Raw genomic sequence first — 26,248 nt, forward strand, 5'->3', positions numbered from 1 at the left:
TAGCTGGTGGACTTCCTTCAGTACTGAAGAGATGTGAATGTATGAAGCACACAGCTAAATACTTAATAGGTGTCTTCATTATGTATGGAAGATGTTACCTTGAAACAATAGCATTCTTCCTAACAGCATATCACAACCTGAAATATATGCAGGGATGTTACTAATTTGCACTTTTAATTCCCAGCTAATAACTGCTTTCTAAACATAGATGGCAGCAGTACAGTACTCCCTTTTTATGAAGATTGACATCTGTGAATACTGCCTTTGAGGCAAGCCATGTGGATGTGATTAGTTCATTGGTTATTGGCACAGTGTTAAAGAATTACACTGAATAAATGAAATGTTATTTTCCTTTTTTGCCTTTCTGATCTGTCTGTGTGATTGTGACTTGATCAGTGTTGAAGTCAGCACTTTTATTTTTCTTCTTTTCGAAGTAAAGGGCATTTTCATTAGGAATCCCACAGTTGACTGTGGGAAGATATCTGTCCCCTAGAAGAGTCATGTGAGATAAGCCCTTGCCAGAGTGAGTAGCCCAATTATGTTTGATTATCCATCACTCATATGGCCTTACAATGGAAGTTGTTTTCAAGCTTCTTCTCCCTAATGTTTCACATTAGAAGCCCAAACCGTGACCGGATCTGAACTTTCTGGGGCTGAGCAATAGTTGAGAGATGTAAGCAACAAAAATCCATTTTTCCAACTGTTACTAATTGCTGGCACAACTCCTGCTTTTGTGAGCAGATAACAAGGCAAGGAAAATGGCTGCATCCTCCTGCCAAGGGGAGTCCTCAAGTTAGAGCCTTTGATTTGCACTGATTAGACAGCACTGTGAGCAATGTAAGCAATTTTCCGTGACATAGGTATAGAGGACAGGTTGCTTCTTTTGGGGTTAGTACAGCCTAAAAGGAACTTCAGCAAAATCACAGAGTATCAAAGCAGAGATCAGTCAATGTAAATAATATTGTCCTGGGTATTGAAAGAATGCCTGCTACAGATACTCTTTTTGATAACATCAGCAGAGAGGCAAAAAAAAAAAGAAGCCACAAATCTAAAACATGTTTCAAAAACAATCCCTTCTAGATCCTAATTTTATTTAAAAAGAAGGCACTTTTGTTTAAACCCTGAAGACCTTTGCATTGAGAAGTGATTAACCTTAGTGCAATCAGCTGTGCTATTTTCTATATAAACAATTCACTCTGAAGTTACACCCAAACATTTGATTTTCTGTTTCACTTCTCATAATTTTTCATGATTTTCACTTGGTGAATGTTAAAAACTGGGATCAGATATTCATGGGGAAAAAAGAAACACTGTCACAAGGGCAGGTTTGGCTTGATCAAAGCAAATGTCATGGCAGATATTGATCCAGTTGGATTGGAGTTCTGTGGACTAGAGAGGTGACCCAAAACATCAAGCTCTGCAGTAGCCATCCCCATCGTTGACCCTGGTAGCTGGGTGAGAAGGTTCATGCTTTCACTGTCTGGATGGCCAGGAGCTATAAGTTCCTCAGGAAAGAATGAGTAACAAGGCTTATGGTAAGACCATCAGCCTCCACTGCATTTATCAAAATTGTTTTAACTAGAAAACTCTTCTGCACTAAGGCAGAGTTTGCTCCCTGAAGCAAAGATGTTTCACAGGTGTAAAATGTTCAACACTAGTGGCTGCTCAATGAAGTTGCCATTAAGGATGTTGAGCCTTTTGGTTTGAAAATGAGAATTTACCTTGCTATTAGCAGTCTCTTGAGGTCTCATTTTTGTGTCAGTGAGTTACCTGGTTTTGTACTCAGCAGCTTACATCCCTCCATTTTCAAGTTCACCTGTTTTCTTTTATCTTGGAGTTACTAGTTTTATTACAATGCTTATTTTTCTTCTCTTTCTTTCCTTTTCTTTTCCTCTCTTAGGGGATTGTTTATCACCATCCATGACAGAGGCCATATTGCAACAATGCTAAACTCTTGGCCTGAAGAAAATGTTAAGGTATGTGGCATGTCTTCTGTGGACTGGGAAATTACAGGCAGTTTGGTGCAAAATTTAGTGGCATCATTTACAGAACTGGCTGTTTAAAAGGACAAGAAAAGAATGCTTTTCTTCCTCAGACAACTTTCAGGCTGAACTTCAGTTTCCATTTCCAGTCAAGCTGGGACTTCAGAGACTCTATCATGTATGTATGCAGTCAAGAACAACTTTTTCAGAGGTAGCAGGATCTTGGTCAGTGAAAAAAAATGTGCATGTTAGTAAAAGTGTACAGATTAGCGGCCCTAGTGAAAAAGTAAGATATGTGTATTGAAGAATTGTGTAGCTAACTTGTACCAAAGCTCTTTATAATATCTCTAATTAACATGCTCATAGGACTCCTTCCCAAATCCAGTGAGTCATGCAGCATTAAGAACACTGGCAACTCTGCAAATCATGTTTGATATCCAGCAGCTGAAAATATTACTGACACCCCACCCAAAAAGTGTTCTTGTGAAGTGTTTTTCACTAGAGCTCGGGGCTGGGCAAGTCCCTGGCATGAAGTGAAGTCAACACTTAAGACAGGTTTTGCCAGTCACCTCACTTTATTTTATCAGTCTGAAAGTACATCTCTCTGGGAATTTCCATGGCTATTGACAGAGTTTTGGTTCCCTGTCAATCATCTGCTTCTTCCCAGAGCAAAGGTTTGGCAGCTGAGAAAATCTTGCAAGCATTTTCCATTTCTAAGGGGGAAAAAATGGAAATTTAACATATTTTCAGAAAAAGTGATCACAGTCATACAAACTTGTGTTTGGAACCATGGAGAAGAGAGGCAGGCTAGGTATTTTGTCCTTGTTCTGTCCAACAAACTCAGTATTTCCATTTGTTTCCAACTCAGAACTGGGAGCAGAATTCATTATGGCTAATAGAAATGTTTTTGCAGATGGGGAAACTGGCACAGAAAGATTAGAGTCTGTTGTTGAAACAGCCCCTCTGGCACCCAAAACAGACCATAGGAAAGGCAATGGTCCATGAAAGAGATTCAGACTATCTACTTTCCAGGTTTGCCAGACTACAAAGGCAGCTCATTTTAGCACAGTCTCCCTGTGTCTTTGTGCACAGACTTCATGCCTGAACTGGTAGGCTACTGGAACACTCAAGATTTCGAGATAAGTAGGGAGGCACCTGGACTGTGCCTATGTCCCTGGAGGGACCCAGTTTTGTTGTTTTTTTTTTAAAGGCTGAACACCCCCCACTATTGAACACCACCTGCTAAAGACAGTGCAGAAATACCTGGAGATGCTGCCCACATTTGGCTCATTAGATTTGGCTCATTAAGTCTTCATGGCAATAGTGCTTACTGTAGAAATGGGAAATCTGGGCCAAACCCTGAATCCTCTGCCTGGAAGGTCTGGAAGGGTGCTGGTGCTCTGCTTAGCTTAGCAAAGCTTCAGCCAAGCTCTAATGAGCCACACCTTCAACCCTCCTGTCAAAGCTGGGCTGCCTTGAAAGAATCATAGTACCAGAAGCAGAACAAGTGAGAAGAAACCATTTCTGGTCATACTTCTGTGGGAATGTGGGGGTTTTGTGTCTCTTCCAGGATGGCTAATGAATCCTGACATGAAGAAATATTGGATGAAATGTTGGCCATCCTCAGGAGTGCCTTCCCATGACAATTTTCTCTCTGGTTCCTTAATCTTGTACTCTTTTCTTCACAATGGCCCAGCTAAAGCAAAAAGAATGCAAAGAATCATACAGGATGGGTGTCATCCTGGCAGCTATGAATTCAAGCCACTCAAAGTGAGGATGGTGAAGAAACATGTATTTTATTCCAAGACAAGTGTGCTGCCATGCAAGTTACTGCACTGGCCTTCCATCCTTCCTTGCCTCCCTTCATTCCTCCCTCTTTCTGTGGGATGCCTGTCCTAGAAGTGCACTCAGCATCTTGAATCCCCACCAGGATTACTGCTGTACAGGGCTGTTCAAAATCCTTCCCACGGAGTGTTTTCTGCTGGTTCACTCAATGTAGAGTATCAGTTCACCCTGTAAAGGCTGACCTCGTGCAATCAGTGCAGAGAACTGGGAATGCCAACAGCAGCACTTGCCTCTCTGCATTGCCTTGGCAGCTTGGAGATCGGTGTAGCACTCTGGATCACTCTGCTGAGCCACATGCCTGCTACTAAGGCACTGCAAACCTGCACTGGTTAACTGGGTGCAGCCTGAGGTCCCCAGAGTCATCTTAGTTAATATTGGCTGCCTGGGGACTTAGTGCCTAGTCTCATATTGTAAGTATTTCTGCAGTGCCAGTGCAGAGGGAACTGAGCTTTGAAAAGAGAAATTCATCTGTTTCCAGAACAGCTGCTTGAGAGAGGAGATGCCCTCTGGAGGTTTCTGTCTCTCCCCATCAAATCTCAAATGAGTTTAGAAACCATTTAGATGGCTGTCATAAACTGCACACCTAACATTTATCAAGAGTCATCAAGAAAATTTGTATCACAGGTGGAGGTAGAAAACAGGTTCCTAACTGTTAAACCTGTAACCTCCTACCTTCAGGTAGAAGGATCTGCCCTGCTCAGCTAGAGATTAATGTCCTCTTTGTTGAGCCCTCATCATATGAACATGAGCAAATAAAAACATCACTTTAACATCCTTGTGTATCAGGTGCTCACAGAAAGTGTGCTCTTTTTTTGGGCGTGTTTTTCAAATCCAAAGAGCCACAAACAAATGTGAATCCAGTTCCCCCCCTCTTACCAATAGCAATACATTTCTCCCATGCTGTATTTCCTGTTCTGATTCATTTGCCTTGAGGAGCTTTGGTAACTATAGAGTGCTGCAGCCCATCCTAGGCTGAAGAATTTTTTTCTCTCTGATGGATATCTAAATGCTATTGAAAGGTTTTTAGGTTTGCCTGAGGACACTTATTTGGATGAAAGGGGACCACTGCTCCAGAGAAATAGTTTGATTCATTAGAACTTAATTTTGTTTTAATATTCTCTGCATAGTTGGAATATTAACTCCATTTAATTTCAGGATAAACCTGTAGCAATGCATATGCTTGCTGCTTTCCCTATTCCCATTACTGCCTTTCAATCCCAACTGCATCCTCTGGGCGTGGTAAAGAAGTGAGCACACACCCAAAACCAGATGGAGCCCACCCAAAAAGAGACTTTCTCATTGCTAACACTTCACATTGACTCAAAAGGAAAAGCAAATAGCAAAAAGTTCAAATATGTGTATAATTTATGTTGAATAAGAAAGGACACTGAAATATGTTTCTTCCACAGATGCAGTTCCTAAGCACACTTTATTCTTCTAGAAAAAAAAAATGAAAAAAATCGAGGCCAGATCTCATTTGTGATACTTCCTGTAGTACAGCTGGAGATGCACAAAAAGCCATGCTACCTGGGCTCTGTTACAGTGAATTGAAGTACTCTCCAGCAGAGCTGCTGTTTTCCCACACTGTGAGCTGTTGACCACATTTTCTCTACCCCCAAAAATGAGGAGCCCCCCCATTACTGACAGCTAATTAACATGCTGTCATGGACAAGGAGCAAATATCCATTGCACAGTGCATCTGCAAAGCGGCATCAATGTGGAAACAGAGGAGCTGGTTTTGCTTCTAGAGCCTTGGCAACCCCATACAACAGTGTCTTTTGATCCTCCTAGGCTATCGTGGTGACAGATGGAGAGAGGATTCTTGGTTTAGGAGACCTAGGAAGTTATGGCATGGGCATCCCAGTTGGAAAGCTTGCTTTGTACACAGCTTGTGGTGGAGTTGACCCAAAACAGTGCCTCCCTGTCCTGCTGGATGTTGGCACAGACAATGAGGTAAGACAATTTTTCATAAATCTGATATGGGGGAGAAAGAATCAAGATTAGCGCTTAACTGGGGCCAGTTCCTTAAATGTGGGGACAAAGCTGGAGACATCCAAAATGTGATGATGGCTAGACCAGCACTGCAGAAAAATGGGAAGCTTTAATTCTGGTTTGATGCATGAGGACCTTTTTTCCTTATGGGGAACTGAAATAAACACTAAATGGACTCATGGTCCCCTGGTGAGAAGACTCAGAGTCTCAGAGTTACCAGCTGGAGCTGAAAGCTCAGCTCCACCTTTCAGTATGGCAAGGTGAGTTGACAGGCTTTGTACAGGAGGTCCCAGAATGATTTTTCCTCTGGTAATTGTGAGGGAACAGGCAGATATTCACGTCTGTGTAGAGATTACTATATTCCAGAAATGGAGAATCCCTGGTGAGTGGTTTGGGGATGATTAATGTCACTGTTTTGTTAGATTACACATGTTACTGCACATGATAACCAAGCAAGAGGACTCCATCTGTTTGCAGATTCTTGCCTTATGACTCTGGCTCAGAAAGGCCAAAATGAAACATTTCAGCAATGCCAGAATGGACATCTGTGAGGATGTCTTTTTAAAGTTAATATCCTATAGCAATTTGTGATGGCCTGGGCTTGTTCATTTTTGTAAAATGTACTTGTGCTTCACATGACCCCAAACCAAACACACATTTCTTGAGGGACATGAAAAATCTGGGGTATAAGAGCTTTGAGTTTGTGTATAAAGACGAATTAATGCTGACATTTTCAGACATGCTGATGCTCACTGGACAGCTAGATTTTCTACACCTCTTTCAGTCCTGCCCCAAGCTTCTCACATTGGACCCTTGAAAAGAATGAAAGAATGCAAAATCAGTGCCCATAACTGACATTTGAGAATCTCAATTACCTCTTTGGTCTCTGGCCCCAGGATTATGTTACCCCTTTAGCATAGCAGCCTGTCATGGACTTGTGGAATACAGGGTGTGCTCATCTCAGCCTTATGGTCTTTCCTGAAAAGGGAGAACTCTGAGTTTGCACCCACTGAGGCTAAAGCAGGAATTAAGTCTCAGTCTCTCACTTACTGCAGTCTTCGGTCAATAGAACATTGTACTTGATTTTGGATCCTTCATCTCTTCCTTGTCCTCCATGCTGATCTGCAGACCACCAGTGCTTTGAGCCTCCCAGCTGGAGCTTCTCCCAGAGGGACCTGGGTAAAAGTGCCCTTCCCATGAAAAGCATCTGATGGGGCATGTCCATCTTGCTTCTGCCTCAGCTGACAGGGGACACTAAAATCCAAAGTGGCACCAATGATTTTTAGGCCTCTGCAAGGATCAGATCGCATCAGAAGAAGGGACTTAGAGAATCAAGAGAACCAAAATAAACCTTTTTCTTCTGCCCAAGACTAGATGTAATTTATGTGTTTAGGAACCTCTCTGTGATGGCAATTTCCACATCTGGGGTTAAGATATAGAAGCCTCTGTTTCCAGCAAGATGAACAATGTATTTCCTCACCATATAAATAATTTGTTTGCTTATTTATTTAATGGCTTTCTCTTGTGCATAAACCCAGATTAACTGAACCCTAAGCACATCCTAGGAGCATCCTGCCCCACAAGTAAACTTGTTTATCAGTGCATTAATAAGATACCTCTTACAGGCATTCATCCTGTTCATCTCTGCCCATTAACATCTGGTGAGCCAAGGGTGACTCTGTTGCTAACACATGAACCTCAGGTAGAACTCAGTAAATACAGCAATTGTATTATATTTTTAGCATCAGTTGCCAACTTATCCTCCTGACAGTCTTCGTGTACACATAGTGCTTTGTGTACACTTTCAGCAAATCAGTCTCTTTTCAGAGCCTGGCGTCTCTCAGCTTGTCTGTGGCAGAACTCTGTGCTCTGTGAACAGGGCCCAGAGCACACAGTGCTGTAGGAGCCATCAGGAAAGTTATGCAGATGGGTCTCCTTTCTGTTTCGTGGCCCTGCAGAGCCCTAATGTATCAAACTCACAGGAAAACCTCTTTCATCTTTCCTTCTAAGGGAAAACAGCTGTGACTGTAAAAACAGATCTGATATTAGCATACCAATATTTAGTGCTATATGACTGCAGGACAATAAGTTTGAGATGGCTACTCCTCCCCTCATGTGGATAGTTTGGTTCCTGAAATTGGAAGGGGAGTTCCTTTGCAGTGACTCTCAGAGGTGTTGGCCCACCTGCCTCCTGCCAGTGTTTGTCCTGTAATTTCCATGCTGACCCAATCCTTTTTAGGTGACTTATGGATGTTGACTTAACACCTTGGAGAAATAGCCTGATTTTATGTTCGTATTGAGAACCAAAATACAAATTAATCTGTTGTATGGAAATACCTTGACTTTATACCTGCCAGATAACTGAGGTGAGTGCTAGGCAGATTCAGGGCTTGGGAACAGTCTGCAATCTGATCATTGATTGTGGTCTGTGTTGTCACCTAAAAGGCCTAAATTACACATCATTTCAAGTTACATCAGGTGGTCTTCATTGCACAAAGCACTGTTTGTGGTCAACAGCTGTCCTGCCCTCAGTGCAAAATTAAGAATTGAATGCACAGTGAACACCCCCACACAGGGTCAGTTTTATTCACTAAGAGTAGGCACTTTGGCAGAGAGCCTTTGGTAGAGATGTTCTGGGGATGCAGAGCTCCATTTCCTGTGGCAGTCAAGAGCTGTTGCATCCCTCTGACTTATTTATGCTAAAAGATAGGCCATAGCTTCCTACAGAAACACTTCCTGCTTGGGAGGAGACGTGTGAGCTGGCATAGTAAGTGAAGGTAATATGACTTCATCAGACAAAAATTTTTGGTAGGCTGGGACATAAATCTCTGTCCATCCACAGAAGAGACGATGTCAACAGAATTGCTTTGTGTCCTAGGCTCTCCTGAATGATCCACTGTATATTGGACTGAAACACAAGAGGGTTCGTGGGAAGCAGTACGACGAGCTGATGGATGAGTTTATGCAGGCAGTAACCAACAAGTAAGTGGGGTTATATACATGGCTCCTCCGGGCTGCTTCCATTTAAGAACAAATGTTGCAACTCCTGAAATAAACATCAGTATAATTGATCATCCAAGCAAAGGAAGGTCATTTCAATGCAAGTCTCCTGGGTGGTCTGCAAATGATTCTTTGTGCTTGAACACTCTGTGTCAAAAATATTTGTCTTCAGGGAACTGAAATGGGACTGACTATTTATAAGCATTTCCTATCCACATAGGCCAGAGGTGTCAAATATATGTCCTGTGGGCTGGATCTGGCCTCTGTCATGTATTTATGAGCCTCATTCAGTATAGTCAGAACCTAAACTTTGGTTTGTTTACACTTTAGAAAGGAAGTTTCTAGCTCTTGCCATTGTGAAGAAAATAATCTAAATGGAAATGGCATGTTCCTTCACAAAGAGTGGAGTATGCAGACTGCCTCGCTATGGCTTTGTCAAAAATAGGAATTTTCCTGCTGGCATTTAAATCTGTGGAGTGAGAAGGCCAAGATTATAAGCACTGTCCTTTAAGTGTGGGACAGACCAGCTGCATACTTCCCTTCATATTCACTAACTGGGATAGAGGGTCTCTGATGTACCAGGAAGTTTAATATGGGAAGAGCAGAACTACAACCCTAGCCCTGTGCACCTCTCTCTGAAAAATAACAGAAAATGTATTAAAATTTCCATGACTATCCAAAGAGATTATCATAAGAAGGAATGTGAGCTCAATTGTTAAGGAGAAAAGACTCGTATTTGGAAAACTACAAGCTCCTAAGCAGTTGTTTCTTGCCTTTCCTAAAACCACAGATGATACTGATAAGGAGCAGTAGAGAGCTGCAGTGTCTGCCTGATTGCCAAGCTGCTGCCTGTCTTTTCTTCCCAGGGAAGGAGCTATGTTTGACCCTCCCTCTGTGTCTCCAGGCAGCTGTATGTGTGTGTGTTCCTGCACAAAGGGGAAGGAGTGGGTGGTACATGTGTCATCACCTCATAGTTCCCTGTCTCCCTGGAGGCAGGAGGCACCACGAGCAGTGTCTGACACAGCACCTGCCCATCCACTGAGAAGGATGGGTTTACACATGGTGTGACTGCCCTGCTGACTGTGGTGAAGGAAATAGGGACAGAAATGCAGAGGACTATCCAGTCACAGCTGAACCTCCCTTATATTTGATAAACAATCTTGACTGAAATGTCATTTGATTACATTGCAGTATTATGTTAGATGCTTTGTGCATTATCTAGTGGGAAGAAATTCTTATAGGCTAGAAAGCTGGTAAAACACAACTAGGAAATCACAAGAGACAAGTAGAAATTATTTAAGAGTCATCAGAGTTGATTTGTGGGGGTTTTGTTTATTTTCATTGTAGTCACTAATTAATCCTTCAGGAAAACCCTATCCTGCGTTTTCTCTGGCCAGAAGACCATGGGAGTATTGCAGTGTTGGTGTTGATGATAGGATGGGAACAATAGAATGAGAAAGCAGATTATGGTCTCAGCCATCATAAATTTGGCTCTGAGATTTATGCTTGTGGTGTTAAATGCAAAGCTCATTGCACCCACTAAAGACAATTTGCCTTTTCTGTGCTTGCTGTTGGAGAGGAAGGATTGGCTGTTATTTTCCTGTGTTTAGTTTACATGAGCTAATCTCCACATTGAAAGGAGAAGACCATGAAACAATGAACTCTTATCTTGGGAGGCTGTGAAGTCATGTCTAATGCTTTCATCCAAGTATTGGTAATCAAGTTCCTGGGGCCCCTGTCCCTGCTTTTCTATTTCCCTTAACCAGGATGGATTCCTTGAACATAGTAAGGCCCCTGAAAGTTCTCAGCAAAGTGGGGCTGGGAAATTCTGCTTTGCACTTCTCCATTCACATCTGTAAAGTATTTGGAGATCCTAGAGCAGAAGGAGCCATTACCCTATATTATCATCCTGACCACCAGAATACTTTAAAGCATTGTTAGGGTGTGATCCTTATGCACTCTGGACTAGTGAATAATCCTGCTATTAGCCTGGGTTTGGCAAACTCATATGAAGCAGGTTCATTTGGTCTCAAATTTCCACTGGAATGATTGGATTCAACCCAGTAGGAGCTCTTGCTTCTGTTACAAAAGGAAGCAGAAATTGTTCAGAAGGTCAAGAACATGCTGCTTTATTGTAGCCTGCTTCCACTTCTGAGGCAACCCGTGAGTATGAGCTGCTGCAATATCTTATGCAAGTCTCTAATGTCACAGGCAAATTCAGTTACTTGGGGAGGAACCTTATGGTTTTTTGCCACAAATCCCTTGCAATTTGAGGGTTTCCTTTTCATCTTGATGTTCATGCAGAAATTCTGTCTACTTCCTGAGGGTACTTTAACTTCTCATGGAAACCATTTGTCAGTCCCTCTGCAGGGGTACCTCCCAGCCTGTCATAGCACTGCTGGCTCAAGAGACATTTGTCACTGAAGTGGAATGTGTTGGAGCCCACAAAAAAGCCAAGGGAATGAAGATTTAATCTTGTAATGGAATAATAATATCAAACAGATGTCACATTTCTGCTGCTGGAGACCCATAGAGTCAGTAGAAAGGACTCCTGGTCTCATAGTACCCACCTGGTAATGAAACTAGGCGTGTGCCAGAGGCTTCAGAATTAGCAGTTCCAATATTTTGAAATAAAGCGTGGGCACCCTGGGCAACTTTAGGAAGAAAAGCTCTTTCTGGAACAGCTGGATAAATTTTTGTGTTTTCCTGCTGCCTAAACCACCATTCATTACTCTTTCACCTAAAACATGTGAAACATGTAAAATGACTAAGCTCTTTAACAACAGCTCTAAGCTATGCCTTTTACTCCTCTTGGGAAGCTACTACATGCAAAATTTGGCCCATTGAGCCTACCTGTGTCTGAATGAAGCAGCCTGACAAATTGCTGTTTTCTCACAGTGAGCAGCAATATGCTTCACATGGGAAAATGCACTGCTTCAGTTTTCCATCTGCTCAGTTACCGTGGCAAAGGACAAGTCAGTCTTGCTCTTAACCTGGTACATTTCTTTAGGCTGAAATAAGTATTCACATTAAGTGTCCAAGGATTATAATCAGAATAAACCCCAGAGCTTCTGGGGCTTGAATATCTGATCAAATTAATGCTTGTGTAGCTTTCATCATGCTCCAAGGGGGCAGACCTGTCCCAGAACTCCAGCCTCCATTTAGAGCTCTAGCCTCAGTCACTGGCTGGCAGATGTGGAACATGCAGCCTGAGAGACTACGAGATGCAGTTCCCCACACCAGCAACCGTGTCAGAGAAGCCTCACTAACTTGTCATAACTTCACTCCCCTTTTCTTTCCCATCAGTGCTCATTAACAGAGTGACCAGGGGAACAAGCTTACTGTGTCATAAGGCAGATCACAGGAGGCATCAGGAGATCAAGTGTTCAGTTTCTCAGATGGGAAAAGAAGGATACCTCTGCTGAGTTTCTTTTCCCTTTAAATGTTGCATACCTGATTTCTCTTTGCCTAATGCCTTCCCAGTACTTTTACCCACAAACATACCAAGTCAGATCTCATGTGCTCTTCAACAATCAGAACCCACCTCTGTTTCAGCAGTTCTCCAGGGTCATGGATCACAAATTCACCAGGACTTTCCAGAAACAAAATCACCAGTACAGGTATGCCCCCATGTTATTTCTTCCCATGCTCTGGTTAACTTGACTAATTGATCCTGAAAGATTAGACTTTATTTTCTAGGCACCAGTATCTAGGCACCGATGGGCTTCAAAAACCCTCACACATGCTAATACTCAAAGTCACTCCCTAGCACCTGTGTGTCTGTTAGGAGGCCTGCACACCATCACTAGTGCCCTGGGCATTGTGTAGACCAGACCCAGCCCTCATGGAATACAAGGTGGATATTCTCCTTGCCCATCTGCCCCAGTTACCATGGCCAGAGGGACTCTGACAGCATTCATGAGGGAGGAGTGATGGAGGTGGGAAGAGCCACCCCAGCTGTCCATTGTCCTGGCTTGATGTGAGGTAAGATCATCAGCCAGCATCTGTAATCTGCTTTAAGACACTGGATGATATTTTAAATCAAGGAACAATATTTAGGTTTCATTAGCTTGATTTTCTGCTACTGAGGAATGACTGAGCTCCAGATATGCTGCTAGGGATCAATGTGGCTTTTATTACCCTGAGTTCAAATCCTTTGGGGTAACCCAGTTACAGATGTCACAAAGCCCTCTGCTCTGGGCTTTCGTCTGGGATTTTCCACCTATGCCAGATGAACCACAGCAGTTTCAGTAAGATGCAGCTGGAGAACCTTTGTGCAGAAGGTACAGGGGGAGGCTCTCTTCCTTGTTGTGTGCCAGAAGGTAGCTCAAGGCTACATCTGAGGGTCAGCTCTAATAGGGTTGCATCTCCTACTTTTGGCCTGCTCCTGAGAAGCCTTGTAGCTCCAGCTACAGTGCTTCCTCTTGCCAACTACAAGCAGGATGGTGTCATTTTGCATAAAAGCACTAGAATGCTCAAAGCAGCCATTGGTGCTGGTCTTAGTTCTTCAATGTCACTAGACTGGATGTGCAAAATAGTTGTTTGGAGGTTTTTCCTTAAAAAAAATATAATGAAAGTTGACTATGAGCTTTCAAGATTCTTTTTTCCCCAAGAACTTGGCAATCTATCTTAATTTCATTTTGCCCCTCATCCTGTTTCTAACAGTAGCTCATAGCAGATGCCCTGGCATATGACTAAGAACAGAAATCCTTAGCACATCCCCCAGTTTCCAAAATGTACAATTCTGGGATTTCCTGATACGTTTCTGCTTCAAGGGGTGCTTTTATTGACACAGAACTCCCTGAATCCACAGCAGGCTCTGTGCCTCAGAGCATGGTGCCTATGTTTATGTTGGCAGAAACCCAGTGAAACTCCTGCCCAATGTTAAAAGTGATCTGTAGCTAAGATGATGGTGAGGCAGGCACCAGGTCCTGTTGGGTTTGTGATGCAGCTCCCTAGCATGGGATTTCTTAACCCAGGACCCAGAGTTCCTAAGTTTGTATTGGCTCCAAGGTATCCCTGGAGCCTCCTCTCTTCCAGGCTGAACAACCCCATCTCTCTCAGCCTGTCTTCAGTAGGAGAGATGCTTCAGCCCTTTGATCATCTTCATAGCCTCCTCTGGGCCCACTCCAACAGGTCCACATTCTTCTTGTGTTGGAGTCCCCAGAGTTGGATGCTGGATCCAGGTGGGGTCTCAGAAGGGACCTAATCCCCTCCCTTGCCCTCCTGCCCACATTGCTTTGGATGCAGCCCAGGACACAGTTGGCTTTCTGGGCTGGAAGCATTTTCAGTTCTCCATCCAGCAATACCCCCAGGTCCTTCTCCCCAGGGCTGCTCTCAGCTGGCCTCTGAGGAGGTGCCTGACCAAACTGTGGCCTGTAGCCAGGAATTGTATGGCAGAGTACTGCTGGTCTGATGAGAAGAGAATTGTTACTTATGATACTGAAAAGTATCATAGTAACAATTTAATGATAAGATTGGCTTCAGGACACCAGAGAGACTCAGGTTCTAACCTTGTTTTACTTGCTTGAGTGGACTTTGTTTTCCCAATCTTAAATGCTGAGCACTTGCCAAGCATGGTATTCTTCTTCTTTGCAGATAACTTAGTTTTTCTTGGAAATCAGAATTTGGTTGCTGGTGTTTCAAGCAGCAATAAGATGACAAGGGCAAGGACAATTAGTTTCTTCTCTGTCTGGTTTTATCTAAGACTATGGAAAGGAGTTGCAGCTCCTCAAAGCAGATTCCTTGCATCATGAATGGCTGAAAACAGTGCTATAAAATTTTAAATTCAGACAAGGACTGGAACTTCTTTCTTATGATTCTTTCCATAAAGGAACAGGATCTTCTTGCAAATACCTTTTTTTTTTTTTGCATGCATGCATGTAAGAATGTATTATATTCCCTCCTCATTATCAAAAAAAAAGCCCTTTTGATACTGGTCAGCAAAGGCACTGCACAGGTCCTCAGGCCACCCTTGAAGTTCTGACTTGGGCAGTTTTGGTCAGATGCTTCTCAAATGGTAACTGCTGCCTCATTAATTTTTCCCTCTCTGACCTCACGGCACATAATGAGTCTGAATGAATTCAAAGAGGTACATACAAAAGAGGATGAAAGAGAAAATTGCATATTGAGATTGTTTAGGCAACTGAGAAGTCTCTTGAATAATGAATCTAAAAGCAATGTAATCATTGCATCTTTTTTGGGATTCATGGTCTTTTGTTCCACATTTTTGTTCCACCACTTGTTCCAGCTGGTCATCCAAGGGAAATGTGTATCATTCTCTGCAGGGGATACAGACTTTGCTGAGAACATCTTTTCTCTTGGCACAGCTGTGTAGATCTAGGTGGATAGTAACAGTACCAGAGCAACAATACAACAATAAACAAAGCATGAGTATGATGTTGTGTGTTTCCCAGGAAAAGGGATCAATTCTTAATACAAATTTTCAGGTGATAATTTTTATAATAGGCTTATTATATTATATGTGTTTAGCTCTTAGAGTCATCCTTCATAAAGGTGACAGTTTGTACTATTATTTTAATCAATAGTGTATTGTTTTATTGAAAGTACTGTTTGTACAAGATTTGCTAGGCAAAGGCTGGAGATTGGACTAAAATGAGTGTATGGGACCATTCTATAAAGCATTTCCCAGTGAGGCTATTTTCACAGGAAGATTTTTGCAAGATGTGAGAGCTGGAATTTGGGTCATAATTATTTGTGGCACAAAACCATGAAATAAGCAAACTAATGAGACAGCAATATAATCTTTGCCTGAAAGACTGGTGAATTTTTTTGGAAGAGCAAGAACTGGCAAAGTGTATCTTTTTGTTTCCAATTCTATAAAATGGGTAAATTAATTCCAGAGGTGGCAGAGAACAGGATCCCCCAGATGGTGGTCTGGCAGCCAACAGGAGACATGGTGACAGTATTAAATAATGCCTCTTGTAGTGTAACCAGTTACAAGTTTCAGCATGTCTGAATTCTTTCAAAAACACCTCTGTCCAAGGATCCTTCTTGACAGCCTACAGATGTAAGAATGACTCATGAGAGGAAAGCTCCAGTTCCACAAGGAGACATAGAACTGCAGAGATCCCACAAAATGCAAACTGCAGCATGCTCAAGAGGAATGGCAACACTTTGAGCCCAAAACCATTAAAAAATACAACTTTCCCTTTTTTGAAAGGGAGATAAAGAACTGAGAAATGGGAGAAACCACACTGGACCATGACACTTGCTCAGTTTCAATGTACCTTGTCAGTCTCAAATCCTGATAGTGTACATTTAAGCTTTCCTTTTAGATAAAGGCAGTCAGATTCTGGCTGTTTAACTACTTGTGTCCTGTGCCAAGAAGATCATAGAATGCTCTGGAGAAGATGAATCATTGACAGTCAGGATGAGATTGCTGGAGAGAGCCAACCTTAGCTTGCTGTGCCTTTCCTGGACTGGAAAACATTCAGTCCTGATGTGACCTGCTGATCTGCTTCCAAATCTCCTTCAGGGCTCTCAGCTGAAAGTTAGGAGATGAGTCACATGGATCAGTGGAAGAATCCATGAGAACTGACAACAAGCCAAGCAGGCTGACCTCAAGAGTCTCTTCCTATCACAGCAGTTTTGAAGATCTCTCTGTAGGGCCAGCATCAATTCTTGCTTCAAATTTAAGAATATTTAAATGCTTGGAAGGGATCTTCTGAAATCGTTGTTCAAATATTCACTTTATGAACACTTTTTCTATAAAAGTTATCCTGCACCTGTAGACAGCAATATGTGAGTACTAACTGGGACTGCATTCATATCAGATGTCTCATATTAAACAGAACAGAAGGTTCAACAAAATCCTCATTAAAAATTATTCCTCCAAAGGAATTAATTAATTTTTCTTTCTTAGTGGGAAATACAGTGTTTCCAATTAAACACAATTTTGCAAAATCAGTTTTCATTTTAAAACACTATGATGGGGGGAAACTGGCCAGTATAATTCACTTCATCAAGTACTTCTGTGCTTGCTGACAGGGGACCACTTGGTTTCTGCAGACATCACCAAAGAAATTGCAAACATTGAAGGGCAGCATAGTATTGCAATGAAAGGGTGATAAGCCAGTGACCTAAGGTGCATGACATATATTTAAGATGCCCCCAACTAGATCTTCCCAACTGTGATAATTAGATAATATTAGATTACCTCTCCTAATTTAGATGTCTAAAGTTAGATATCTAAATTTAGGTTGGTCATCTTAGTCTGCCTTCTTAGACACTCTGAAGAAAGAGGCATCTCCAGAGACGTCATCTACTTCCATTTTTCACTCAGACTAGTTGAAAGAAGTTGCTACTGGATATGCCCTTTCTCTCCATGGTTTGAGAAGGCAGGCAGAATTGTCCAGCTGGGCAACACACAGCTGGCCATTACACAATCAACTTTTAGTTAGGTAAAGGTAATGAAAGAAATCCCATTCTGCACTGCATTTTATTGGCTGGATTCCAATACATGTAGCAGCTCTCAGGACACCCTTTTCCTTTGCTGTACCAAGTATTCTCCACCTTCTTACCTGAGCTGGACCTTTTCTTAGCATTGTTTGATATTAAAGGACTTCTGTGCTCCAGTCCCAAGTTGGCTACATTTTACTTTTGGGTGCAACCCAAACATTCTTTGTAGAAAGTTCTGAATTCCTTTGGGATGAAAAGAATTACACAAACATTGAGATGCTGGCTGTGGAGTAGGGACAGTAGAGCTGACTCATAATGTTGATGCTCACAAAGATCTTACTGCACGTGGCCCCAGCAGCTGGTTTGTTCAAACTCCTAAGTTCATCTTTAACCTGCTCTGGTCACCCTTGGATGGAGCACAGCACGCAGTACCAAAGTACCACTAGAAAAGGGCAGCAAGATCAACTGGTAGATTTCTAAGACAACTCAATAAGTCAGCTGCCTAGCTGGGTTGAATTTCAGTGACTTTGGGTAGCACAAGTTTTTTAAATTTCTCTCAAAACTTCAGTAAGGTGAGTAGCCCTTGAGGACTGAGATCATGATCTGAGATTCCCATCTTTAGCTGTGAATCCAAAATACTTGGTTCTGTCATTTAAGGCATCCAGTCATTGGGTCTTACCATGACGAATTTGTGGTCTTTATGAATAAAAACTTTAGTATTCACGTTATTCAAAGGCTCACATAAACCCAAAAATGGAGTTCATAATTTAAAAAGCTCAGTAGATGTATTGCAGTGAAAAAGAAACAATCTTCAAAAAAATACCTTAGTGAGAAGAGCACGCACTGCAGCACTGTCCTGACATACTGAGGGGCAGAAAGAGAAATGAAGTGTTTATGGGCTACCACTCTTCTTTTGTGCTCTGCTTAATAAAAAGAGATCAAAGATGGAAATAGAAGTAACTTGTGCACTGTCCCATGCTGCAGACCACAAATGTGAAGTGAGGGAAGAGCTCACAGAGCTGGTCACATGTACATTAATGCTGGCTGCTATCACTGATTTTGTTAAGCAAGTCAGTAATATTACTTCCTCGGTGATACCAATAAATAAGACTGGTGTTAGATAAATAGTTTCTATAGCAACTGAAATTGCATAAAAATTTGCTAATTATTTGCTGTGAGATATTGGCAGATGTTCTGGATGCTGTGTCACCTCCCTCTTAGCCATGTTTTCCTTACAGATCCAAATGATGAATAAGAGGAACATCCATTAGTAAGCTGACCTTCAAGCAGACCAGGTTGCTCAGAGCCCCATCTACGCTTACCCTGAATGTTACCAGGGATGGGGCATCCACCACCTCTCTGAGCAATCTGTGTCAGTCTTTAACCACCCTCACTGTAAAAAGTATTTTCCTTACATCTAGTTTAAATTTACCCTCTTATAGTTTAAACCCGTTATCCCTCATCTTGTTGCTACAGGCCCTACTAAAAACTCTATTCCCATTGTGATCCTTTTCTAAAAGCAAACACAGAGAATGGGAAGCAAGTGTTAGAGCCAACACTTGTCCCTTTGTGAGACCAGGGGATTATCAAGTGAGAGATTCTCAGGATGGAAAAATAAAGGAGCATAATGTATGTGCTTATCCTTGTCCCCTTACTGACAGATATAATTGAAATGGAAAATAATAATAATTAAAAAATCAACGCCCTTCTACAAGAGCCTGAATGCCCACACTGTGAGTGCCATGAAAAGGCCTTTTCACAACAGAAGCCTCAGTTCTCAAATGAAGTATGTTTTATCTGTTTCTACACTAAAGCATGGGTGTTCTACCTCAGATTTCAGTGGCAAAGGAGGAAAGTCTGAATAGAAGATAGGTAAGGTAATGCTATGTCTAACAAAGTGCAGCTATTTAGAGCCCCTTCACCTGCCTGCAGCCCAGAGGTTACTAATAGTTGCATTACTCATTCCCTGAGTTTCTCTCACTGCTCTATCACATTTATGTGCAAGAAATGAGTAATTATGGCCCTTTTAGATTTTATTTGCAAAGCTTTAATGCAGCCTAGAGTCATACAAACTGCTGAATGTGTATACATACGGACCAGTCTGAATATTACCCAATTTATAAACTGCACACTTCTCCTTGAAATTGCTGGAAATTATTGGACAATTATGGAAAGTTTGCAATTATTTCCTGGCTTTTCACTCTACAGGTCACTAGCTGTCATTGCCTGCTGGTTTCCTGCTAAACAACTCAGTGGACAAAAACATTTCCAAAGCACAGAAGTGTGGCTGTGAAATCACACCATGAACCACCCAGTCCCACTGTGAAGCACTCACTCCATGGGATCCTACAAGCAGAATTTTTTTCTCATCTCTTGGCCACTTACAGTCGAAGTGGGCCCCTGGTGGTGTCCCTTTAACTGGTGTCCCCTTTGCAGTCAGATTTGCTGTGATGCAGTGTGGCAGCTGCAGTACAAAGAGTGTCTCCTTTGCTTTGAGAAGCTCCTCTGCAAAATGAACATTTCTCATACCAAAAGTCCAAAGATGCATGTACATATAGGTATATAAGTGCACATATCAAGAAGCCCCTTGAATTATGAATGCATTTTAATCCTGGTGTCCTGGTGACTCCACATTTCTCAGTGTGTGGACCTTGGGATGGGGTGTGATCCTGTTTGCTGTTACTGTGCTGCATTTCTGTCATAACTTTTATTTCTGCACTACAGTGTCTAGCTACATTGCCTTGGTTATAGGTGTGTATCTTGTCCTCTGTTGTATAAATATATTTATCCATTTTAAATTGTCCTTTAACTTGCAGGTATGGCATGAATTGTCTGATCCAGTTTGAAGATTTTGCCAATGCTAATGCTTTTCGTCTCCTCAATAAATACCGCAACAGATACTGTACATTCAATGATGATATTCAGGGTAAGTACTGCTAGGAAAATCAAATTTAAACTTCACCTTGTCATGAGAAGTGGTGGTTAATATCACAAGACTGTTTATTATACAGTAGTCAGATGTCTGACAAATTTTAGAGTTTATACAGAAGCATTTAAAAATATAAACAAAAGCTCAGCCATCTGAGTTGAAAAGTGAGTGTCCATTGTTTTTAGGAATTTAGCTGTTCATTGAAGAAACATTCAAGGGAGAAAATTGATCATATGCTTTAGATTATGCAGGTAACTTAGAGAGTTCCATTAATTTTCTATAATTTAGCTAAAACAATGATGATGTTTTAACAGTTATGCAAGGCTTTCCATTTTCATGAGCCAGGTGGTGATTAGCTGATCCTGGCATTTTCCCTCTATTGTTATACTCTTTACTACATGCACAAAAATAAAGGTAAACCAGCTTCTTTCCTCTCTGTGGATGCTAACTCTGCAGTAATCTGAGAACAGATCTGTTCTCCCCTAGCGCGGTTAACATAACTCTTCCAGTGTCACAGAGAAGTGACAGCAGCAAAGCTGGGGTTATAGCAAACAAGTCCCCAGGCCCTGAGAGGCTCAGCAGTCAGCAGGATTGCTCAATGCCCACAGGGATGCACTCTGCATCCTGGTCTGATGCTGACTTTGCTTTAAACCTTTGGAAGGGCTGTTTGCCCATTTGACAGGGAGAGGATCTTCCCAAGTGTCTACATCAACTAGTTCTCCTCTTTTGACTCTTTTGAGTCCCTTCATCTTTTCTTTTGTCTAGTCCTGCTTGAAACATGCAGAAATTTCCAATGTTTGATTTAATTATTTGCAGTCAGTTGGGCTCATCCTCACTTGTACTTGAAAGAGACTGAAAGAAACATCAGTGTTATTTTTCACACAATCCTGGTTCTTTTGTGAGCAAACTTTCCAGTGCTGTTTCTGCATCTGCTGCTTATCTGACAATATTTGGCAATGTGTATAGCAGCTTCTCCCTATCTGACACAAGGAGTACGATCCTGGTTTGGGGAAATGTGCTTGGTGTAGTGGGATGCATGGACCTGCTCAAAGACATTTTTATGAAGAGGGTTTAGAAGCACACAAGCTAAAGGCATTTCAGGGAATGGCACATGGATACTCCTGTACAAGGAGACTCATCAGGTGTTCTTGCCACCCCCCCAAAACTTCCAGTGCAGAGAGAAGCACAGGAAAAGAAAACCCAGGAGACACATTTTTGAATTGAAGTATTGAAATGGGGGAAGCAAGCACTCAGACTTTTATGAAGATGGGCACATGAAGGCCATAATAAGAAGCCAATGTTGTACAGATTTCTTTTGGATTAGTTGCTCTCTCTGAAAGTGGAAGGGGACTCAGCAGTCAAAAAGAGGCCAGGTGATGTGGCAAATCCCACATCACGGGCCTGGATGTAGGTTTTCTTGGCAGAACTGGAGTGAGTGGCAAAGGTTTCTTGGTGAGTTTGAAAGGTTTCTTCAATAACAGAAGAAAAAGAGAATATTAAAGCTAAACTGCATATTCTGAGTGGGAAGCAGCAGACTATTTTTTATTGTTTTCTTTTGGCCATAGGTCATAGCTGAATGCCTCAGACAGTTCCTGGTAACGACTGCCCCAGAGCAGCAAACCACATCCAGGAGGATGCTATAAAACAGTATTGTCATAAAATGGACCTTATCTGATTCTCCCCAGTTAGATGCATGTCACAGTGCATAGGAGATGTCAAGTCCCCCGAAAATTCTTTGAAGTCCTGCCTTTTGAAAGAGTAGGATTTTACCTCTTTGTAGTAAAACATGGTTATATTATCAAATAAAGCATTTTGCTGGCACTGGTTTCTCAGTAGTAGATAATAAAGAAATCCTGCTGAGCTTTTGCACAAGCAATAAGTCAAAGGAAGCAAGCACCTATTTAGGCTTTTTTATGGAGCTGTCAGAAAGAAAAGGGAAATCCAAGCTAGGGTTGTAGTCAGAAATCAGTTTTGAGGACCTTTGGAATGCTGAAGTAATGCGGATCTACTCCGTTAACTCTGTCTTGGAGTCATGTCAGAGATAAAAGAGTTGAATCAGGGATAGTAGTCTGATTTACCCACTCTTAATATATCCCTCTATATCCTCAGATGATATGAAAAAGGTAGGAAGTGGCATTTTCTCACTTACACCCTCCTGTTCTTTGGGTTTACCTTAGACTCTCTCTTTTCTAACATGATGATCTTTCATAACTCACCTACTTTAAAAAGTGTTAGACATCAATGTAAGTGGTGTTTAAATGATTAATGAGAATAATACAAAACCTTCTTAATGCAGGCCTGATAATTTTACTCAAGCAAGGCAGGAACAAACCTTCTGAAGCTTGAATTATTCCAACTTCTGAGCTGGCAATGTTTTAAGTATGTTGAATTAAAAACACATCTTAGGCACAAGCAGTGCAAGGTAAATGAGGCCTGAGCTATAGCAATTAAACTCATTGACCATTGGTTAGTGGGACTCTGGATGCAGTGTGCCTACACATACACATCCAGATGAGATGAGAGGAAAAAGGCATAAATTGCTTCCCTTAAGATCCTTTAGGCATCCCTGTTGCTGCCCCAGGGCCTACACAAAATGAAAAACAGTTTAAAATATGAATACCTACATTTTTTTCTTTTTTTTTTTTTTTTTGTCCTACAAATTACTATATTTCCAAATCCATCCTAACCCCAGAGAATGCAGGTGACTCAGACCCCTTCCAGTTGGAGCCAGCCTGCTGATGCTGACTGGCATGCCTGCCAGGTACCACCAACTGGGACGAGGTGATTGCTCATTCTGAAAGCCATCAGCCTGGGATCTAGGCAGGAGCTGGCTCACAGTGCCCGTGTGTGGGAGCTCCCATTGCGGGAGTGCTTCTCCTTCCTCTAAGGGGGTGATGACATCAGTCCTTTCCCAGCTCTGTCTGGGTTCATGCAAGGGGCAACAGCTTCAGTTACAGCTCTGAGGGAGAAAATTGATTGTCACTTCTTCCTTTTTCCCAGTAAAGTACAAGGGCAGGCTCTGAAGCACATAAGATTAGAGGTACATGAGAAGGCTTTACCTCCTGCTCTTTCTCTTCCTCCTCTAACTTTGCTCCACTTAATTGTTCACAGTGTTAAACAGAAAGTAGACAAGTTAACAGTCTTACAAAGTTGTCAAGTCTGGTGAATCCTTGAAGCAGGCATCTCTGGTTTCCTGCTTCATACAAGAAATGACATAAAGCCATTGAAAGCATTAGTTTGGAAGGTACCTCTGCTAGGTACATCAGCTAGTCCTCACTCAAATAAAGGGTGATTTCAAACTTAGATCCAAGTTTTATATTATTTCAGGTTCCTCAGAGCCTTGTCCAGCCAAATACTTTGCAGTATATACAAGAATGGGTTTTCTCATCTTCCTTGTGCATTTTTTTCCTTAATATCTAATTGGAATTTTGTAACATGCAAATTGTGTTCATTGCCCCTCATCGGTTTTTTTTGTACAGCTCTGAGAAGAATCTGGCCTCTTTACAAACACTCCAACCAGTGCTTGTAAACAGAAATTAGATATCCTCTTAGTCTTCTCCAGCCCTTTCAAACCCAAGCTCCTCCTTTTTGTATACCCTTTGTCATATTTTTGTCCGTCTGGATTTGCTCCAGTTTGTCATTGTGCTGAAAGCCCCAAATGGGACGTGCTTGTCTAGGGATGACCTCAAAAGTACTGAAATAGAAAAAATTATCACTTTTTTTGACCTACTGTTGACACAGTCCAGCAGCCTGTTGGTCTTCTCTGTCACAAGGGCTTATTGCTGGCTCATCTTCCACTTGCTGGCCACCATGACCCCAAAGTTTTCTTCTGCAAAGCTTTAGGACTTAACATTTGCCTTTGCTGACCGCACAAGGTTTCCCTGAGCCCATTTCTCCAGCCTGCTGATATCCCTGTGAATGACTGTCATACCACCACTGTGTCAATCACTATCCCCAACGTGTAATCATCCATGAACTTTATGGATGTGCACTCTGTTTTATAATCTAGATTGTTATGAGAACTTAAACAGCATTGGCCTCTCTGTACCATTGAACACAAACCTTTGAGCCTACCAGCCCAGCCACTTTTTCACCCACTTGTTCAGTCTGTACCTCTCCAGTTTGGCTACAAGGATGTTTTGGGAGATTTTGTCAAAGGCCTCATGCAGATCAAGGAAAACATCCAGAGTTCTATTTCCATGATGAGAACTTCAGGCATGCAAAATTACAGTATCTCCATGGACTTCTGCCTATTTAGCAGGGATTGTTCAAGAGACAAAGTCCATGAGACCTGATGAGAGGCATCTAAGGATTCATCTTAGGCATGTGGCCAACAGCATTACAAAGTCACTCTTTGAAAGGTTATGGTAATTGAGGAGATTCCTAAAAAAAAGACAAATATCACACCTATCTTCAAGAAAGGCAAAAAGAAAGATCCAAGGAATTTTAGCCCCGCTAGACTAACCACAGTGTCTGGCGATGACAAAGCAAGTCTTCTGGAAGTGCACCCAGGAACATGAAGGTAAATGAGAACAGTATGGATCTCCCAAGGCAAATCATGTGACCAACTTAGCTGCCTCTTGAGATGTTTGCTCAATACTGAACAGCAGAAGTAGTTCTGCAACTTTAGTCAGAATTCCAGAAAAAATGAAGAAATCTTTAATGTGTTATTTAATTAATTGTGTCGCATCGTGTCATTCAAAAGTTTTTCACACATACAGGCAGGGCAAAGAGAACAGTGCACAAAAGCATAAAGCCTGTTATCTAAAGTAGCCTGCAGGCAATGCTCATGGTCCCCCCTTTCACAGAACACCTCTGAGTCTTTTCCAAGTCGTTACAGCAATGATTCCCCTTGGTTGTAGGATGTGTGACTGCTGATGATCCTGAAAATATCTCTTGACCCACCAACCACCTTTTCTCATTATCCTAGCAGATAACCTCTCCATAACCTTCCCAAGACACTTCAGGAAGCAGTGCCTGGCCTGAAGCAACAGTGCTCCAGATCTCAGCTGAGGCTGGGAACAGGCTGACTCCAATGTCACAAATCTGAGCGGCTTCAAACACTTGGGCAAGCTGGAAATCAATCATGTGCAAAGGAGGCCTGTTTCACAGGCACGTTTCCATGTGCTGTGAGAAGCAGGCAAAGTGAGAGTTCTTGGCTCAGCAGTAACTAATTTCAGCAGATTAAAATGGTACAGTATCTTACTTTGTTGTTTCAGCTGGCGTGGCAAATGCATGGATAATTATCACAGGAAGCTAAGGAGGGGGAAGCACAATAGGAAGGGAGTGCGGGACGGGACCGTGCTGTGGAACAAAGCAGGCAATGTCTTGCCAGGCAGCTCCTGAGCAGCATGCTTTCCCTGGGGATTTACCCAGCCTGGAGATAGATGTGGAGGTGTTCTCAGTCCTGCAGAGGTGCACTATTAACAGTCCCTCTGGACCTGCTGTGCTCTGCAGCAGAAGAGGCTGTAAGGGCCAGCTCCTGGGTTTGCGTTGAATTCACACCCTGACTGCTTCACAAGGCAGGTCAGGACAGTGTGGACTCTGGGCTGTAAATAGGTCTCAGTTTCCTGGGCTTATCTGTGCAGCACTGTAAAGATCAGGCCCTTATCTTCTGTCACATTTGGGAATTGTGGCATTCGTTTCCATTTCTTCTCCTGCTTTTCTTGTTTGCTGTTTATCTCATTCACTGGATGCCACTGCCAAGTCCTCCTCTGCAGTGAAGACAGCCCAGGTCACCTCTGTGTTAAGCTGTCTGTCATCTTTTAAGTCCAGGCTAAGGAGGCAAAAGGAACAGAAGAAAGGGCTGTGCTCTGACCTGGTTCAGCTTGTTGGTGTGCAGCAGTGCCCAGTGCTGTGATGGGGATGGGGATGCTTTCTTGCAGAGTGCAGGCAGCTGCCTGACAGCCTCTGCCCATGTGGGCACACGAGGGGGCTCAGCCTGCGTGGGCACAGGGGGTGCAGGCTGGCACCCTACAGGCAGGAGGGAGGGCACGGCTGCCATAGTCAGAACCCAGCATTAAGGTTATGCACAGTACAGTTCAAGCACTTTACAGTGGAAAAATTAAAAGCAGGAACC

The 26,248-nt window shown here is 42.4% G+C and overlaps 1 protein-coding gene across 2 annotated transcripts in view; it reads left to right on the forward strand.

Moving 5' to 3' along the window:
• ME3 (malic enzyme 3) overlaps positions 1 to 26,248 on the forward strand; it is a 118,101-nt gene that overhangs the window by 81,206 nt on the left and 10,647 nt on the right. For both annotated transcript variants that reach the window (XM_071432814.1, XM_071432813.1), the window contains exons 4-7: positions 1,901 to 1,976; positions 5,619 to 5,780; positions 8,698 to 8,801; positions 20,057 to 20,166. In XM_071432814.1, coding sequence (XP_071288915.1) covers positions 1,901 to 1,976; positions 5,619 to 5,780; positions 8,698 to 8,801; positions 20,057 to 20,166 — 452 coding nt within the window. The remainder of the gene's footprint in view (positions 1 to 1,900; positions 1,977 to 5,618; positions 5,781 to 8,697; positions 8,802 to 20,056; positions 20,167 to 26,248) is intronic.

The sequence above is a fragment of the Agelaius tricolor genome, unplaced genomic scaffold, assembly GCF_023055355.1.
Source record: "Agelaius tricolor isolate 1412-34295 unplaced genomic scaffold, bAgeTri1.0.p SCAF_9, whole genome shotgun sequence".
Taxonomy (NCBI): Eukaryota; Metazoa; Chordata; class Aves; order Passeriformes; family Icteridae; genus Agelaius; species Agelaius tricolor.